General features: G+C 48.5%; 2 protein-coding genes across 2 annotated transcripts; one reads left to right on the top strand and one right to left on the bottom strand.

Moving 5' to 3' along the window:
• Positions 1-1857: 1857 nt before the first annotated feature.
• GL218_01174 (Eukaryotic translation initiation factor 4 gamma) lies at positions 1858-6575 on the top strand (the record flags this gene model as incomplete). The annotated part of the gene is made up of 3 exons (XM_033577630.1): positions 1858-2430; positions 2485-6404; positions 6461-6575. 3 exons carry the CDS (start codon positions 1858-1860, stop codon positions 6573-6575), a joined length of 4608 nt encoding a protein of 1535 aa, XP_033438813.1.
• Positions 6576-8086: 1511 nt separating this feature from the next.
• Positions 8087-12752, bottom strand: GL218_01173 (DNA polymerase alpha catalytic subunit; the record flags this gene model as incomplete). Its single annotated transcript, XM_033577629.1, has 5 exons — positions 8087-9850; positions 9904-11195; positions 11249-12242; positions 12297-12400; positions 12458-12752. The coding sequence occupies 5 exons, from the start codon at positions 12750-12752 to the stop codon at positions 8087-8089; spliced, it is 4449 nt and encodes a 1482-aa protein (XP_033438807.1).
• Positions 12753-13233: the final 481 nt, after the last annotated feature.

The raw sequence follows: 13233 nt of genomic DNA, 5'->3' as shown, positions 1-13233 counted from the left end.
GGTAGAGATTGAAGTAAGAATATAGAAATTGAGAGACTAAGAAACAAAGAGAAGAGAAGAGGGTAATATCGATCCAATCAAGGTTAAGTTAAAGAAATGTAAATGAAGCATAGGCACGGTACTTACCTGGTATAGGATGGATAATATAAATAATTGTTCGTGCTTGCCAATACAAAATAGATAGGTGGATAGTGGATAAGTTGGAGTCAAACCCTAAGAGCCAACATTCTTAACGGAAGGCACGTCAAGACAGGTAGTACGTACACTATATAATTCATTAGTGGCTTAGAGGTTTTTTTTTTTTTTTTTCTTTTTTTCGACCTATGTACACGGGAGACCCGAATAAGATAAAAGAGGCAAATGATCATACAAGAAATCAAGAAGTTATAATATAATGAACTACCTAATTATGTATACTAAATTACAAACCAATACATGGCCAAGGTTCGGATTTAGGAGACAAGGTCATACATAGATGCGACGCATCTTTTTTACTGACGGAGTCAGTTCACCGCAGACATGCACCGTATTTGCAGTAAATGGAAGTACTTCATATCGAGTTATCATGTATTATGCACTCACTACTTTTTACTACCTAGGTACATACCATAGAAAACAATTGCATAAAAAAACAAACAAAACACAAGTTCTAGCTTATAATCTAACCTGTAAATTATTTACCATTACTCTCTTTCTTTATTTCAATTGTTATTTCCTGTAAGAGAACACGATGGTACAACCGTATTTGTGTGACGTGCTAGGGATTGAACCTATAAATGTATAAAAATGCTAAATTCGAATATACTTTGGAGTTGAGGGGTTACCTCTTTGATAGTGAGTCGAGGAACAAAAGTACCGAGATAGCATATTTTAGGTGTGCATGGTACATACCTAACCCGATAATTTTTAAAAAGTGGACCGATCTTACAGTGTCTGTGCATATCTTTGGCCCAATCTCCAGGTGCTCATTGCCCCATTAGCGTACCTACTTGTTACTGCCCCAGCGTTGGTGTGTAGTGCGTACCTAATGTAAAGGTTGTGTGCGGTACCTAAAGAGAAGACCCAGTCGCAAACCCAAGCCAGTTTTTTTCCTTATCCTTCCCAAAAAATTCCCATCATAATTTTTTTTTTACTCTCCTGCACCACCTTTTTGATCATAGATCAACCACGCAACCTCAGGAAGAGATTACACTTCTGAAGGTTGTTATTTTCTCCTCCTTGAAATCTCCATCGAGGACGGAATTTTCTTGCATTCTCTGTATTTCTTTACAGGGAATCCATCTCCTCTCAATTAATTACCTATCTCTCCGCAACGAGATAGATCGACTTGGAGTCCGCGCGCGCGCCCGTGCCCGTAACCTCAAAGTTAGACCTTACCTATCTCCGTTGTTACCTCTCGTCTTAATCCCAATAGGATTCTATTTATTTTACACAAAGACGCTCTTTTCTACCATTCTGCTGATAGATACCCCGTTTCGCCTTCACTTTTTTTTTTTTTCATCACTCTTACGGACAGACCCGGGCTTTGCCATCAACGCTTGCGTTTCTGTTCCCGTCAGAAAGAAGAAAAAAAAGTCGACGACCAAACACACACACACCTTAATTTAATTGACGAAATTTAAACTCGCCCAAGCGAGATCGTCATTCACTTCTACGATTGACTACATCATCTACTCCTGCAGTCTTCAACTCGGATTTGATATTCGACTACTTTCCCTCGACCGCCTGCTTTGCGATCTCGTCTCTTTCTAGCAGCTAAGCGCCAAAGAAAGACCTCCGATTCACAACGCAGAGAGCTAAGAACGAGTCCTCAAGTATACAAATTTCAGCTCTCGTAGCCTCAATACATTGTTACTTATGACTTCGCCTAACCAAGGGTCGGCGGCTAACAACTCCACGACACCGTCGTACGCTTCCGCCGCCGGTACAGCAAAAAAGCCATCTGCGACGCCGGTGGTTGCTCCCGGCTCGAACGCACCTGTTGTTGCGGCTGGAACCTCAGGATCTGCGCCGCACCATGCTAAGTCGTCTTCGATATCGCCTATGAACGGCCGACCGAACATCATGCCGGCCATCCCAACTGTTCCTCCTGTCGCACACGGCACATCGAATGCTAACGGACTTGCTGACCACAGCCGAAAGAGTTCCGTAACTATAAGCGCGAACGGACCTAACAACTATTCCACCAACGGTGGTACCGCAGGAGGCAAGGCGAACATCAAATTTGGATTTCAAGAGTCACCTGCTGTGCTTCATAGCTCTCCTCAGACTGGATCGGCTCCTATCCCTATCCCTGATAGCACCAATCCTCGTGTAACCTCTCCTCAAAACTCACCTTCTCCTATCCCGCAGCCTTCTGCTAGCGGTGGACGGCCTCCCTCAGGAACTGCCCAACAGGGTATGACCTTTGGTAGTTTCCCCGATAACGACGTGAGTACTTACCATCTATGGCAAACTGAATTCATATCTAACCAGCATCCGCAGCGTTCTCATATACGAGCGACCTCCGTTTCGCAGGACCCGAACTCTTTAGGATCGCAGCACTCTCCTCACATGAGACGAGGATCGAATGTTAGCGACATGAGTAATCAAGGTCCTCCTCACATGGGCCGGGGCGGCTTCCAGTCCGCGGGTCGTGGTCGAGGGTTTAACAACTCATTCAACCACCAACAACCTATGGGATACCCCCCCAACTCGTATAATCGAGGCCCCCAGAATTCGGGACGAGGCGGCGTAGCACCTAACTTTGGCAACGCTCGCCAGCAACAGTTCGGCACTCCTCCACCACAACATCGCAGCCCGGCACTCCCAGCAGCTATGCCGCACCACCCCCAGAACATGCCTCCGGGCGGCATGCCATTTTTCTACCCTCCCGCTCCTCCTATGGGCCAAGGACAAGTACCACAAGTAAAGCACCCCAATTCATTCTCTCCCCTTAACCAAGATCGTTCATACCTCAAAGTCGGCAAGAGAAGGGGAAACCGTCGCGAGATCGAGAGATTCTCGAATCGTCGACAGTCCGACTCTTCTTACGACAATGAGCACCAAGACTTTAGTCAGAAGTCCCGACGCTATAGTAAGCGTTCGGATCATCGGTTCGCCGAAGATAGTTCACGGTATCGTGAATTTGCTCCGTTTTATAAGACGGAAGTGCCATTCACTGGAGAAGTCCCAGTTATCCCCCTGCAACAGCCTTTCCCCATTGCTTCATATCCGCCGAATCCAGCGCGAATTGATCTGTCACCAGAGAGTGGCAATTTTGACAGATTACTAACTAGCGTACAACAACAGAATTACTATTCCGGGTTTGACCCCCGACAAGGCATGCATGTCCCTGGATACCCAGTATATCCAATGATGCACGGAGGCCAGTCTCCCATACCCACCTACCAGACGCCTTACACCCAAGGCCCGTATAATGCCCCAGGAGGGCAACCGATGTCTCGTAATTCCTCACAGGTATCCGTGGACCATCGTCCCGCATCGAGTACTGGTCAAAACCAGGCACCGATCGTCGCCCAAAGCACTCCTCAGTCCCAACCTGCGCAGATCAAACCCGCAGTAGTCTCTTCTCCCCAATTCAATCGTCCGCCTAAAAAGAGCATGGCCATCACAATTAAAAATGCAGCTGGTGAGACGGTTGACTTGAGCAAAATAAAAGTACCAGCTTCGCCCGCCCCGAGCCACCAACAATCTAAGACGCCACCAGTTGTTTCTTCTACCCCCCCGCCTCCTTCGAAAACAGCGACGCCAAGAACTGCTACGCCCGCTCACTCGCGAGCCGAAAGTGTAAGCAACTCTAAGACGGCCGAAGAAGTGCGGAATGAATTCAAGGAGAAGATGAAGCAGGCCGCTAGTGCAGACAAGGCCAAGGAGGACGAAGCGGCCAAGGTAGCTGCTGAAAAGGCCAAAGAAGATGAGCGCCTGAAGGCAGAACAAAAGGCGGCTGAAGAGGCCAAGGCGGCTGAAGAGGCAAAGGCGCGACAAGAAGCCGAAGAGAAGGAGAAGGCGGAACGTGAAGCGGCGAAGGCAGCTCCCAAGAAAGAGGAAGCTCCTAAGGTCACAGACGAGCCTGATGATGAGGAACTGGAACGTATTATCCGTGAGATGGAAGAAGAGGACGCCAAGCGCGAAAAGGAGGAAGAGGAGCGCCGTGTTAAGTACGAAGCCGAGAAAGCCGCCAAGAAGAAGGCTGAGGAAGAGGCACGGTTGGCAAACGCTGCTGAGAATGATCGCAAACTTCGCGAAGCCGAGGCTGAAATGGAACGGCTCGAGGAGGAGCGAGAGCGTCGCCGGGCTCAAGAGAGCTCTAACCCATCAGTCCAAGCCCTCATCAACCAGTCAGCTGAAGGCGAGACAAAGAAGGCAGACGCACCTTCGGCGAGCGAGGCTACTGCGAAATTGGCTAATCTTTCCCTCGACGAGAAGCCAGCTCCTGCGAGTACTAAACCCGCGCAAGGTGGACGTGGCCCTAAGCCGGCTGCCCTTAATCTTGCTCCTATTAACACCAAGTCCGTTGAGCCTGCTCAACCTAGTGCTGCGCTCCAGTCTCTTAAGACAGCTAGGCTTCTCGGATCCAGTTCCATCAGGGCCGACCTTTATCCCGCAGGAATTCAATCACCTAATCCTGCTTTGAATGCTGCGGTGGCAAAGAAGGGAACATCATTTAAGTATGATTCTGCCTTTTTAATGCAGTTCCAGAAGGTCTTTACAGAGCAACCTTCCCTTGATTTCCACCAGCAAGTCAAGACCCTTATTGGCGATAGCGACAGTGGCCGATCTGGATCTGCTCGAACACCAGCTGGTCTATCTAGCCGACAGCCTTCAAGGCCTGGGGCCCCTGGTGCAACAACCTTCGGTTCCTTTTTCGCTGATGGCCGAACCTTACCTCCTGGAACGACGTCCGCTCAGCGATTCGGAATGAGCGATAAGGCAATGTCACGACCAGCAATGAATGCTATTGGCAGCTTCCGCGGTCCATTTCCTGGTGGTAACCAAATGGGCCGACAACCGTCTAGTTCCAACATGAGCATGCCTCATTCCCCACGACAGGGAAGTCGTCGGAATGCTAGCAAACAAGGAACTTTCAATGGTAAGGTAGAAGCTCAGGCGGCTAAGACTATGCCTCTCACCGCGGGTCTAAAGATAGAGGCTCTCAGTACCTCGTCTACCGGCTGGAAGCCAAGTAGCATCGGTAAGGCTGCACAACCTGCTCCCCCTGGCCAGGCCGCACAAGGCGCGCTGCTTGATCCTTCTATGGTTCAACGTAAGGTCAAGGCTGCTTTGAACAAGATGACGCCCGAGAACTTCGACAAGATTTCAGACCAGATCCTCCAGATTGCTGGCCAGTCTAAGGACGAGACCGACGGCAGAACTCTCCGTCAAGTTATCCAGCTTACTTTCGAGAAGGCTACTGACGAGGCCCACTGGGCGTCGATGTATGCTAAATTCTGCAAGAGGATGCTGGAAACAATGAGCGCGGACATCAGGGACGAGAACATAAAAGACAGGACTGGACAGGTCGTTAGTGGTGGCGCACTATTCCGAAAATACCTTCTTAACCGATGTCAAGAAGAATTCGAACGCGGATGGAAGGTTTCGTTACCGGAGCCGAAGGAAGGAGAGGACAAAAAGACACTCGAGGCCGCTCTGCTCTCTGATGAGTACTACATTGCTGCAGCTGCCAAACGTCGCGGACTTGGATTGGTTCAGTTCATTGGTGAACTGTACAAACTGGGTATGCTGACTGAGCGTATTATGCACGAATGTGTTAAGAAATTGGTTGACCACCCTGGCATTCCTGACGACGCCGAGGTTGAATCCCTTTCCAAACTACTACGCACTATCGGAGCCAACCTGGATGCTACTGACAAGGGTCGGGTCATGATGGATGCCTACTTTGGTAGAATACAGGGCATGATCGACCTTCCTGATCTGCCTAGTCGTCTTAAGTTTATGCTCATGGACGTTGTCGATCTGAGAAAGGCCAACTGGATATCCAAGGAAGCTAACAAGGGTCCTAAGACTCTTGAGGAGGTTCGCGCTGAAGCCGAGGCTGCTGCAGCGCAAAAAGCTGCCGAGGCTGCACGAAGCAACCAACGGGGTGGAGGCCCTGGACGAGCACAACTAGGCCGTGGTGATGCTAGAAACTTCTCTGGCTATGCACAGCAAGCGCAAAACCAGGTCGGTATGGACGACCTGCGCCGTCTGAAGGGTGGTGCGAACCGTACCTCAAGCTCCAACCTCACGTTGGGACCTATGTCGATGCTCAACTCTCGTAGCAACAGCGGTCGTCGCTTGGGCCCCGGTGGTTCGCTAAGTAGAGGAGCCGAGGATTCCGGTGCCTCCTCCAGGACTGGAACTCCTCCGGTAAGAGAGGCGCAAAGCAGCACCAATTCGTTCGGGTAAGTTTCCATCCTTCATCAACTTGGATTATAAAGTTGCTAACTTGACTGCCTAGTCTACTTGCCAACATGGACTCGGAGAATCCAGCATCTCCCCCATCTACCGCGGCGTCGCCTGCTCTTACTAAGGTGGTTCCGGATAACGCAGCTGCATCCAAGGGAAGCAGTTAAACTCCGTTTTCTATGGTCATAGAAACGTCTTGCATTTACGGTTGCATCGTTGTGCATAGACTAGGACACAGGACTTACTGCGTTGCATTTACGGGGGTTTCAAAAATGTGTCTCCAAAAGTTTCAGGTTTCCTTTCCATTATGATGATACCTCGCGCCCAATAGACTTCACCCTCCCACGACCTGTCACCATAAAGACGACACTCCCCGAGATCTTTCTTCACTTCTTTTCCGCAAAATTGTGTTTCATTACATTTCTCTTGCCTCTACCGGCGAGAAACAATCATGGGGGGTGTTTGATAGGAATCTTTTTTTTTTTTTTTTTCACCATACGAGCCACGTTCTAGCACTACGGCAATGATGGTCGTCTCGCCAGGGGCAGCGAACGAAGACAGACGAAACCGATATGGACGACGGGCGCCCAGTCGATGAGGGAGTAGGGCATCGAAAGCGCGGTTATCACCGACTTTTGGGGGTTGGGTTGCGCAAACGCGGATCCGGTCGTTAGGGGTCTGGCAAGACGGCGGAAACCAACGGAATTGGTTGTGTATTCTTGATTGCATTTGGAATTCTTGGTCATGGTTGACCACTGGCTGTTCCTTGCTGAGTGCTTTCGTTTGCGAGACATGCGGAAGGGGGCGTGAGGGAAGCGGAAGGGTCGCTGACGGTTGCTCGGCGCTGTCGCTGTATAACGGCAGCCGCTATAGCATACGTAGAGGCGTAATGAGTACCCAACGGACGCGGACAGTACACATTATATAGGGAGGAGAGAAGCAATCTTCCTCCCTGGACGCCGTTCTTAATCTTTAGACAGCAAGCCAGTGACAGCCGCAAAAATTGATATACTGAGTAAACTGCTTATGCATTTTCGACCTGGCTGTGATATAAGTAATCTTACATGATGTTGCTTGCATATGCTCTTAGCTTTAGAGTGTCTTTCCGTAGAGCTTCGGTAGTTGATTAATACATACGATGTTACGTTTTTATTGATTATAATTATTCGTTAAGGTGATGCTAGGAGGTATATATCATTGTAGGATCCAGAAGTGGTTGCCCCTGATCGCTATAGTTATAGAAAGGATGCTTTATATTAATGATTCTATCAACCTACTAACATAGGCCCTTAAGGTGTTATATACCTAAAGCACCAACTACTAAACACCCCAGGGAAAATAACAAATAAGTTAAAGATAACATGTAGCCATGCATACATGCTGTTTCTTAGGCAGTTTGCTGGCCAGCCTTTCGTCCCAGGGAATCAATTAATCAATCAGTCAATCACAAGAAAGACGAACAGATTCTGAATGATATTTAGATACCTAGATTCATTATAAACCATTACATGTAGTATTCGACTAGACCAAACAAGCACATGGAACCGAACCGAATCCCATACCAGAACGCCAGCCAGCCGCTATTATGTAGGTACCTATAGAACCCCCGAGCAAGCCATCATTCCGTCGTGCGTACCCAACCTATCCTATTTACTAACTTTACCCCCTTGACAACAACCTAAACAGCAGCGAACCCCAACTTCCCGAACAGCGTATCCATCGCCACCCATTGGCGACCGCACTTATCGAGGTACTTATCAACGACGCCCTTGACCGTGCTGAAGCGAACACGGTTGTGTTCCGCAAGAGCCAGCACTCTCTCTTTCTCGGCGGCGTTCAAGCTGCCGGCGTTGCCTTGCCCGCCTAGACCGGTGGCGCCAGAGCTTGCTTTGGTGCGGGCCTTCTCCACGTCCCATAGGGACGCGAAGTAGACGAGCTGGTTGTAGATGTCACGCTCGCCGTACTCGTAACGCATGCGGCCGAGACAACCCGACGCTAGGCCCTTCGGACCCATGCACCGCGTGCCGTAGACCGACATCTGGCGTGTGCGGTTGCCGCACGATGCGTCGTCGCACACGAGCCAGGCCTCGTAGTATCGCGCCGTCTCGTTGCGGATCGCCCGCTCGACTTGTGCCACGATGCTAAGGTTAGGGATGAGCGCCGAACACGACGGACATGCGATACCTTGTGGCGTGACGCGGTTTTCGGGTTGCTCCGAGGACAGCAGGCCTTCGAAGGGCGCCGAGGCTTTGCACTTCCGGCAGCGTAGTGAGAGGCGGGCGCAGTCGCGGAAGCGGACATCGTCGGGGATCTGGGATTCCAGCGGGTGGATTTCGTGGTCGTTGGATCCTGACTGATTAAAGGTCGAGTTGCTCGTATAACGGCGAATGTCGAGACCTAATTGCTCGGCGAGCTGGGAAGTTGATGTTCCGGTGATGTTGGCGCAGAGACGCTCAACAGGTGGGAATATCTGCTTGCCGATATACCACTCGACGTCCACCTTGAGGCCGGAATCGGGCTTCATTACATCCTGCGGCGTGTATGCGCGCTTGGCAACAGGTTCGCTTGACTTGCTATCTCCGGTAACAACGTACGAGATAACATCTCCACGACGGACATTCTTGCCTCGTGCGATTTCTCGGAGAGCAACCTGGACCTGTGGCATCGTGTCCGCATTCGGATATTCCTTTGGCGCCTTGCCTAGCTGTGTATAGATGATGTATTTCGGGATGGGAACGGTGTACTCTCGCATTTTGCCTGAGACCTCGCGTAGATACTCATGTATGCGTTGGACGGAGACTTCGGTCTCATCACCAGACAAGATTTCATTAAGAAGACGGGACGAGATCTCCTTTGACAGACCACAGTATTCTCTGCGCTTCATGTCAAGACCCTTAACTTCCATCTTCTCGATGTATTTGCCACCAGGTACTTCCACGAGGTTAATAGCCGCATACTTCTTTTTAGCTTGTAGCAAGATACGTCTAAATACGTTGTCGATATCGATCTCTAAGAGGCGATATCGCTCGTTAACGGCCTTCTTGAACTCCTGACCGACCTTGAGTGCGTCCGCAACCGATTCTACATTAGCGTTGATCATGACGGAATCGGTATCACCGTAAATAACTTGGAGCGATTTCGACTCGGCGAGTTCTTTGGTGCTTCGAAGGATCTCACGGCCTTTGTAAGTCGTAAGGATGGCAAGAGGTCTTGCATAGAAGCGAGACTTTGTGTATCCTAAACAACCGTACATAGAATTGGCTGTCAGCTTTAAAGCAAGCTGTTTAATATCCCATGTGGCAAGCTGCTCAGATGTAGCGTTCTTATCCTTCATGAGCGATTTAACTGATCGTCGTCGACTAACGAGGGTGGCGATAAGTCTTGGTAATATGCCTTGCTCCTGTTGCGTCGGTACCTCCGGTACAGCATCATCATCATCCGACTACCCCAAGCATTAGCGCATCGCCCATATTGATATAACATAGGCAGACTTACAAGTGAACTCCGGTCGACTGTTGTAAAGCAGATGTTGAACTCCTGGATGATGGAAGGATAAAGGGAGTTGAAATCCATAACCAAGACGAATTTGTCGTATAGCCCCTTTTCCGGCTCGAAAACAAGACCACCCTTATATTTATCCTTCTTTTTACTGTCTGTAGCGTCTTCTTCATTGTTCTCTTCTTCAGCTTTTGGCCGTCCCTTGAAAAACTGCTTGTCAGGGCAGATATACTTATTGCGATGGAATTCATGCAATAAAATATACTCGTTGCGTTCGGCTCGAGTACCTGTTAAAGTACGGGCCCAAGAATTACCCGCCAAATTCGTCAAGACCTTCGTCAAAGGCAGCATCTGCGTACTCAAGGCTAACGCGGCGATGAAATATGTATCTGCTTCCATATGAGTTATATAATCCATTAAGCCTGACTTGTCCGATGCCCATGTCTTCAGAGCAGCCTCGTTGTCGAAATCTCGTCTATGGGCATCACCACCAAGGTAGAGATTGCACATCTCTGTCAAACTCCAGGACTGACACTTGTACATGACAGACTTGCCAGCATCATTGGCAAGGTCACACAAGAGACGACCAGACATAAGCTGGCGTTCCGCAAATACATTGCCACCCGTTTTCCCTATGGATATTGGCCATGCTGCTCTGCGCAATCGCCCAAGCCGCGACCACTGGGGTGTCTTCTTCTCGTGCAATCGATTTAACAGGACACTATAGTCGACACCTTCCAGTTGGTGACCAAGAATTACATCTGGATCGATAAGATCGATTTGTGCTAAGAAGAAAGATAGGATCTCGGACTCTTGTTTCACTAGCTTGATGAGTGTTTTCTTCCTACCCGTCGCCAGTTTGTCGAAACCAAGGGGGAATGCTGATCCGTTCGGCCTCATCAGCGTGAACGTCCTTGAAGGGAGCTTTTCTGCAGGTGTAGTATCACTAAGCAAGACATTCTCATAGATACGAGCGCTTATCGCAAGTATCTCCTGTTTGTTGTCCTTGATGTTGAAAACGGTCCGCATAACAATACTCATGAGAGTCAAAGGAGGTGCGTCCAGGTTATCAGAATCGCTCATGGGGGCGATCGTATCAGGATCATTGACAAGGACCTCAAGTTTGGCATGAGAAGCATTCTTGATAGCACCGAAGTTGGCATCTTTTATCTTGAGCCAACATGGCCCCATAATGTTCTTCCACAACACAAACTGCTCAAATAATGCGGTATTAGTACCAAAAACATGCGAGAAGGTCTCACCAGCCATCTCAGGGTTGATCTGCGGCTCTAGTCGACATTAGTGTATATTCTCATAGAAACGAGACTTTAAATAAACTTACTTGTGTAAGGATATAATAACTTTAGGTATTGTCCTTCCCTTGGAATGCCGGGGAGCTCGAAGGCATATTTCCTAGTAGAGGGCTTTATCTTATGCATATCGACTTTCATTTTAGTCATGATTTCGTCCACTTCCGAGTACACGTCCGTCATTTCTATTTCTTCGCTTGTATCCTGTCCGTTCTTTTGACGAAATTGGCGAGGTAGAAAGTACAATTTCCTTAAAATATTGTCAACCTTGGTAAAGCAGCTCACATAAGTATTCGTTTTCTTGTTCAAGACTTTTCCGAATAAGCAGAGCGAGCCATTGACTTCCGTATAGTCGGTCCAGAACATATTGAGACTGCCATCCTCCTCGATAGCATCTTTATAATCAATCTTACCGATGCTTCGTGTTTCAACTGGAGAACTGCTGACGACATTCAGCTTATTTGTGAGATTGTTCCACGAGGACGAATCAATATCGGCCTCGGTAGCTTTTGTTGGGGACGAGCTAGCAGGTGTAGGGTACGGTTCGGGTTTGACCAGCTTTTTAATAGGCCGAGATGCAGACAAGTTCACGCTGGCAGTGTTTATTGTCCCGGCATGAGAGACCTCCATCATATCTTCGTCTTCTTCTTCCACGGGTTCAACCTTAACTTGGGCCTTTCGCGCGGCAACTTTTGCAGTGGGCGAGGAAGGAATAGGAGCAGAGTCGCTCATAAGTACGTCAGCCGCTGATGGCAAAAAATCGTCATCGTCCATAGCTGGGAGGAATACATCCTCATCAATGGAAACCTCTTGTGGCTGAGGCGCAGGCGATGAGCGTTCCTCGCTTAGTCTCGCCTTCTTAGTAGCTGGTTGTCTATTTCCTCGGACGGGTGATAGAACACGAGCTCGGCGTCGTTCGGGAGATCGATGTCGCTTCGGGGCCCGTGATACTGGAGCAGGTACGTTTGCGTCAACCTCGCCTAATAGGTCCGCCAGGAACCTATCGTCGTCTTCGGTTTTTACGACCTAATCAAAAATCAGTCCTGTACGATTACAGCCAAACCCAAGATCAAGTTATACCTTTGGCTTTTGTTGGGTAGTAGCTTGACCCTTCATGAAATATTCGCTGATATCGCGGTCATTGGCATCCCGTTTTGCCTTTTCCTCGTCACGCTTCTTCTTATCTAGCATAGTGTAAGTATATAAGTATATATAATGTAGACAAGATGGCTCTCTAATACCTGATTTGCGAGGCTTCCCTCCAAGTAATGTGTCGTCCTCACTCTCAGATTCGTATGTATGTACTCTATCCCATTCCTCTCTTCCGTCGTCGGCGTAACCCTCGCCATTGTCGTCTACGACGAAGTCATCTTGGTTTAGACGGTCGCGAACAATCTTTTTGTACTGATTTTCGTCGACTTCCTCGTATAGATCTTGATCTTCTTGTACCTCGTAAGAGTCGTAAGCCTTCTTACCAGCAGCACGCAGAGCTTTTAGCTCGGCAAGCCTGCTACGCTTGTTGAGTGACTTGGACATTTTGATATATGCTATAAAGAATAAATCATATCCAGATTGTAAGAGGAAGAAGAAATTGTGTAGACGGTGTTTGTATGTATTGTGTATTAAATGTGGAGGTACGGAGTAAATCAACTGGATCAATTGGTATCAATTAAAGATATGTACATAATTTTAAGGGATCTTTCCCACTTTAGGGACGCGACGCGCGAGCCACCCATTTACACAACGCGTTTTCGCGAATCCTTGTTTAAACTCAATTATAAAGGCTAAGAGTGGCTGGATATTAGCGTTGGTACATTGACTAATGTACCTAGGTACCTAGTTAATGTATCTATGAACCCCGCCATGAACGTCACAGTCCACCTCTTTGGCAGTTTCAAGTTTAACCTAATTATCGATAAGGATAGCAACCTGCATGAGGTCCAGATTCTAATTGTTTTTCGCATACTATAAATTTACACCTTCCAAGTCCATCAAGACGCCGGCTCTTATCACATAG

This window comes from Daldinia childiae (genome assembly GCF_008694065.1).
Source record: "Daldinia childiae strain JS-1345 chromosome Unknown Scaffold2, whole genome shotgun sequence".
Classification (NCBI taxonomy): Eukaryota; Fungi; Ascomycota; class Sordariomycetes; order Xylariales; family Hypoxylaceae; genus Daldinia; species Daldinia childiae.
Note: the sequence above shows the minus strand (reverse complement) of the source record. Positions and strands in the feature narration are given on the sequence as shown.